At 35.8% G+C, this 6,247-nt stretch overlaps 2 protein-coding genes across 2 annotated transcripts; one reads left to right on the forward strand and one right to left on the reverse strand.

Moving 5' to 3' along the window:
- Nucleotides 1-3,419: 3,419 nt before the first annotated feature.
- LOC129721716 (zinc finger protein 706-like) lies at nt 3,420-4,172 on the forward strand. The gene is made up of 2 exons (XM_055674613.1): nt 3,420-3,543; nt 3,639-4,172. Exon 2 carries the CDS (start codon nt 3,643-3,645, stop codon nt 3,874-3,876), a length of 234 nt encoding a protein of 77 aa, XP_055530588.1. The 5' UTR covers nt 3,420-3,543; nt 3,639-3,642; the 3' UTR covers nt 3,877-4,172.
- Nucleotides 4,173-4,551: 379 nt separating this feature from the next.
- LOC129721715 (zinc finger protein 706-like) lies at nt 4,552-5,840 on the reverse strand. The gene is made up of 3 exons (XM_055674612.1): nt 5,573-5,840; nt 5,267-5,414; nt 4,552-5,078 (listed from the first exon to the last, which is right to left on the reverse strand). The coding sequence occupies exons 2-3, from the start codon at nt 5,408-5,410 to the stop codon at nt 4,989-4,991; spliced, it is 234 nt and encodes a 77-aa protein (XP_055530587.1). The 5' UTR covers nt 5,411-5,414; nt 5,573-5,840; the 3' UTR covers nt 4,552-4,988.
- Between the last annotated feature and the right edge of the window lie 407 nt (nt 5,841-6,247).

Below are 6,247 nucleotides of genomic sequence, written 5' to 3' on the forward strand. Positions count from 1 at the left end.
CGCTATAGTTGGCCCGGTAGTTGTTTACCAATATTCGGTAAAAGTTTAATTTACCGAACAGTTCAGTAGAAAGTATAGCAGTATTCAGTAAAATTATTTGTTGAATACAGAAATTATGTACAGTTATATCAATTTTACAAACTACTCTGTATTTTCTCAACTTACCGATCGAAATTGTAATAATAATTACCGAGCTTTTATTATCTGATTGAGTGTGTAGGCGAGAATAAAATTCATCACTACAATAGACCATTTTACGATGCGTTTCTGAACTCAATTCATGAATGAAATTTTGACAGAAAGCTCGGAACCGCTGACATAACGCAAGTAAAAGCAACATCAATGTCACCAGGATTCGTGATACCTGTCAGTTCCTAAAATGGTCTATTTAACGCTAGGTCACAAAATATTGTTTGTGATCTACTATGCACTGCCTCGTTGAGTAGTGAAAGCTAGCCAAACAATGCACAAGGGATATTTTTTTCTTTTAATAATTACGAAAAGTGAACCACATAACATGGTGATTTTGCTTCATTGATTAATAGTAGAGATCTATAATCTCCTATCTAGAATGAAGAGAGAACAAGTAAACGAAATCGAGAAGAAAAAATCGAGAGAAATGAAAAAGTCCTTTTGAAATGTTTCTATAGATTCAACAATTTTCATTTTAGAATGCATTTTTTCAATGTCAAATATGACTTCGACATCAGATTTGACGGATTGCGGTCCGATACTGCAAAGTTGTTGCAGTTATCGGTCTTGCAGTTAAAGACTTGCAGTTATCGAACGGCGACTGTATTACAGTTTGGCAAAATCCAGCGAAATATTGCTTATTTCTAGCAAAAATAAATGAGAGTGTTTTTAGTAGGCCTTAGACGCGCCTATGTATGTGTTTTTTTTTGTGGCTCCATTTCAATTTCGAATCCACCGTGGTTCCAATATTGTGATTTCAGAGAAAAATTAGAATTTTGCGCTCCAACTGACAACCGTAACTAACAACCGAAAATGACAATCTCAGACAGCACCGATAAAAATGCGACTCAAGAACTCTCAATTTACTTCAATTGAAATTGAATAGCATTGACCTCAAGCCGCCTTGATTCCTTGCCCTCGACTATGCAGCAGAGCCGCATTGATATGGTTTTCAATCAGAATGTTCTACGAATAAACTAGTTATAATCCATTATTTGGTGTTGCTTAAACAGTATGCAATATAACATAGTTATTATTGACTGCCCAAAAAAAATTTACGATGTATTTTGCAGTGAGAACAGTAAATGCACAACGTTTTTGTTGTTGAATCTACCGCCGACAATAATTTTACCATGAAAAATATTGTGAGTGACTTCTAAATGTATGGGAAAAATGCGTGAAAAAATGCTGTTAAGATACATAACAACCCCCCCTTTTCATGGTAAATATGGCAAAAACAATGTTTTCTATTGTTTTGGACAATGATATTTAATGTAAAATTGATAAATTTACAATGAAAATCATAGTTAAATAATGGTAAATCTATGTACAATTACAGCAACATTCAAGGTTTTTATGATGTTATTTTTTTCGGGTGGTGAATGACCACCGGTTAAAACCTCAACAAAAAAAAAATGTGTCAATGAGATATACGGGAAAACAGACCTCTGAATTTTGTTCAGAGATTAAGAGGTACGGCTCAAAAGTTTCGTCTTCTGGAAAGAAGTCACTATTCCAAATTTCAGCACAATCGGACTTCGGGAAGTCGTGCGGGTAGAATTATACTTTTTTACCAATGAAAAAATGTTCGATAGCAAAAAAAATTTGTGATGCCAAATTTTTTAGAGATGCAATAAACGTTAAAATCTAGTGTTTTTTTTTTGTAAGATTTGGACCACTGCGACCATTATTTTGATCTTTTGTGTTAAAAAAAATTATATATTTTCCAGCTGGGAAACTCTATCAGCTTCAATTTATTTTTACCCGTGAGGACATTTTTCGAAAAACCGAAGCTTCTGAGCCCCCATGTTCATGTTCACTAACCGATCTAAAAATACGCGAAATGGTGTCCATCGCTGATGGCAATCAATCGTACATGCCTTTGATGATGAATACGATATTCTTTGCTCGATCAAGACCAACGAAAACATAAAAAAAAAACAAATAAAAAGACTCTAATTAACGAATGAGGTGTAGAGAATAAAACTTATTCGGATATTTTTGTATTTCAATCACTAACATTTTACTATCCACGTGTATCGAGTGCTATTCCTTACAGAATTTTTTTATCAGTATTTGAGATGTCTGTCAGTTGCGGGTGTTGCTTCTTCTTTTTCTTGAAAATACCCTGCATTCTAACTTTTTTGTGAGAGGACAATATTTTGCTTGACTCTTTAAGTTTCGAAACGAAAACGATCGCTATATCTATTAGTTGTTATCGTTTCATAAAGGTGCATAAAGAGTGGTTGATCGGGCTTTAATACCCATTCAGCATGACGAGGGGTTTAATTCGGAGGGTTTTTTTTGCGCACACAAACTTTTTTAGTTTACTTGTTAGTCTGTTCTCTGTGCTATCAATTAACGAAAATATCAAAAGTTCCAAAATAAACGCATCTTGCGCTTTCTATCCCGGACTATGCTGTCGCTGTCAAACCTCATCACACTTATAGCGAATTTCTTTATTCCACCAGCTCACCTCGTTTTGACCTGGAAGCGCACTAACTGCTGTCGAAATCCTTCTTTATTCGCTCGATTTTGACCCAGTTTTGACCTGCCGTGCTGCCCGAAGCGCACTGTAAAATTTGTCAGCTTCAACCCACCACCGCACGTGCTAAGTTCGTAAACAATTATTTGGCATCTCTTTCTTACTTGCGTCTTAAATGGCGACGACGTTTTATTATTCCTCGGCAGTTTTGCCCGCACACAGTGGAATAAAGAAATTCGCTATTAATTTATCTCGGTAAACTTCCCAACAGCTGACCAAGCTCGGCGAAGTTTTTAACAAATGTCAGCGAAACGTTTCGACGAACATTTAGCAAATATATCGAGCTACCGTAAACCAGCACGCATTGACATTTTGTTTGTCGAAGTTCTTGAAAATTCTACCGAAACTTGTAAATCAATTCGCTGAATTTATCAGCTATTGAGTTCTCGGCAAAAAAATCTAATTGTGATATATTTGCTGCGTACCCAACATCTCAAAGGTTCGCGGTTCTCCTGACAGCTAAGGAAAAAGTCCAGCAAAAATTCCATTTAACCTAAAGTGGTTGCAGGAACAACTCTTCATTCGCACATTAGGAAGAGATTGCATGTTGTCATCCCCTTGGTTTAGCATATAAGGCAGGACGAAGTATCGATAATTAATACGAAAAAGAATCTAAATAGTAATCGATATTGATTTTGATGGATGCGATGCGATCGATCTGCAAAAACGTTAATTTTTATTAAATCTGGCAGCTCTAGTCAATGGAATCATCAGCAAAGAAAAGCTAAGCTGTTCATGAAAGGTTTTTAATATTTCATACTGATTTTCGAATACTTAACATAGTCAAAATATATTTTGGTTTGCAAGTAAGTAACATTAGCTCCACAAGGTTTCAGAAAAAAACGATAGTTAAACCAGAAACGAGCGATAACCAACTAAAACTGATTTTTTTTATGCAAAGCATCATGGCTCGCGGACATCAAAAAATTCAATCGCAGCAGAAGGCTCAAGAGAAGGTCGCTAAAATGAAAAAGCAGCAGGGTCACGGGCTGAGCGACCAGATGAAAGCCGCACAAAAAGCTTTGGTGTTCTCCTGTGCTGTTTGTAAATCCCAAATGCCGGATCCAAAGACCTACAAACAGCATTTTGAGAATAAGCACCCGAAATCAGAACTTCCGGCTGAACTAAAGGAAATTTAACCGGGCCTCTTCGAAAAGCGTGGACCAGTCATGACGGCGGAGAGAGATACCAAGACCAACACATTGAAACAACAGTACCGAGACGATTCCACAGGATTTTTTCTGCTAGTTTTAGTTCCTTTAATGTTCAAGCCTCCTCCCTACTTCAATGTAGGTATTTGTATATAATTCCAGCCAAAGAAGAGCGGCAGCACAAGAACTCATTCGAATATAAATCGCTATCGTTTGGCCGGTTTCTTCCAGAGACATTCTGCATCGTGCGTATTAAATAAATTTTAGAGATTAATATCATTCCATTACTTATTTTGAAATAAGGTTCGAAATTTGACATGTAGGTAAATTCAGAGTATTCCCTAACAAGGGCCTATAATAGGGCTCTAGAACAGAAGATGAGTCGACTCGACTCGATCATATATTTCAAACAAGACTAGTTTTTTATCGAAGCTTCTGTAATACGACCATTACACCAGTATCTTTCTTTCGCAACAGTGAAATTCTTGCTCTGCGATGTATTTTTACTTAACTAATGGTTGAATTTCGAAAGCGCAGGTATTGCATAAAAACTAGGCTAAATTATAAGTGAGCAGGTAAATTTATATTATTTATATTTTTGCTGTCAATTTATTATACTGGAGTTTCCAAGTTAGGTAAAATTTTAAAATAAAAGACTGCACAAAAGCTTTTTCTTGATCTGTGTAGATTCTCTGGAAATTAACTTTGATTGTTTTATTGAACATAACACAGATGAGTAGGATGGTTGATTTTTCTATACATTATTAAAAACTTCAAACTGCGTTATTTTCTAGTTAGTTTTCTGATTTTATTGCCGAGAGCAAAACATTAGCACGAACATACTGTTTCACTGTATGGCATAATTACAGAACGGATGTTGTTGCGCGTAGTAGCTGCAGTATTATTTTCCCTTTAATATCATAAATTTTCACTGTTTGTAGCTCTTGAACGTACATTTTTCTCATTTATTGAGGACGCTTAAATTTAGCTCGGAGACTGGTAAATAGAATCTCCTGTTTGCATGTATTATTACAGGTTTGATATAAATAAAAAAGGGGATGCGTGCCTTTTTTATATCACCGCTCGTTTTTGAATTTCCGTTATACGTCTTTAAGATCAGCGGGAAGTTCCGATTTGGGATGCTTATTCTCGAAATGCTGTTTGTAAGTTTTTGGGTCAGGCATTTGGGACTGAAAAGAGAGATGCGATACTGTGAGTTTTTAGGATTTAGGTAACTATATACACCAATTTTTGAACAGTGATTAGAATATGTGGCCAAAGCATGATTTTTCATTGATCAAAACAGGTTGTAAAGCTTCTTCACTATAATCGCCATATCTCTCTGTAAAATTCAGTGGGTGAAAGTATGAAAAATTACCTTGCACACGGCGCATGAAAAAACGAGAGCCTTCTGTGCTGCCTTCATCTGATCGCTCAATCCGTGACCCTGTTGTTTTTTTAACTTCGCTGCCTTTTCTTGGGCTTTCTGTTGCGATTGTATTTTCTGGTGTCCGCGAGCCATTTGTCTGTAATTAAAATGTGTGCAGCCACAACACATGGATTGAAATCTTAGATTTTCTAGAAAAAGGTTACAGGAGTGTAAAACTTGCTAGCTTGCATTAAGCAAACATGAAAATATCCTGTTCCAGATATAAAGATAACATAAAATAATCATTTTTCTTACCGTAATGTAAAATATAGGTCTGTATGAAAAATAGTTAACTAAATTTGTTGTTAGAATTTGCCTCTGTTGTACCTGTACGAAATGTCTATTTACGAATGTGAGAAAATTTTTGACTTTCAAAATTGGCAGATCGATGCTTGTGGAAAATTCCGGCAGATGTCGCACATTCATAGATGCCAGATAATTTGTAAGCGATATATTTTTCAAACTTCCAAGTTGCTGCAGCTCAAAAACAGATTCAAATCGAGGACAGGCTTATTTTTACAAATACAGTCGTCGTTTGATAACTGCAACAAGTTTACATTAGAGATCCTCAGAGGGAGAGATGAGCGATGAAAAAAACCGCCAATTTGGCAACTAGGTTTCACATATCAGAGGTGCCAGATCTCTTCTCAAAGCGCAATTTCACTAACTTTTTTATTCGGCTCGTATAACTGATGGTGACGGTGGAAGTCCTGAGGAATAATAAAGTGCATCACAAAAACCGTGAAGGTGTTAAATTTTATGTTCATGTTTAATTTTAAATACTTTCATCATTATTCTGTAGACCATACAAAGGGTTTGTGAACCAGCAGTTGAAATCACTGTGATGAAGCAACTTTCGAGCATTCCAATTCATGTTTTAGCAATAAAACATGAAAAACGTGTTAAAAAATATTTTCTTTTTAACCTTAT

This window comes from Wyeomyia smithii, chromosome 2 (assembly GCF_029784165.1).
Source record: "Wyeomyia smithii strain HCP4-BCI-WySm-NY-G18 chromosome 2, ASM2978416v1, whole genome shotgun sequence".
Taxonomy (NCBI): Eukaryota; Metazoa; Arthropoda; class Insecta; order Diptera; family Culicidae; genus Wyeomyia; species Wyeomyia smithii.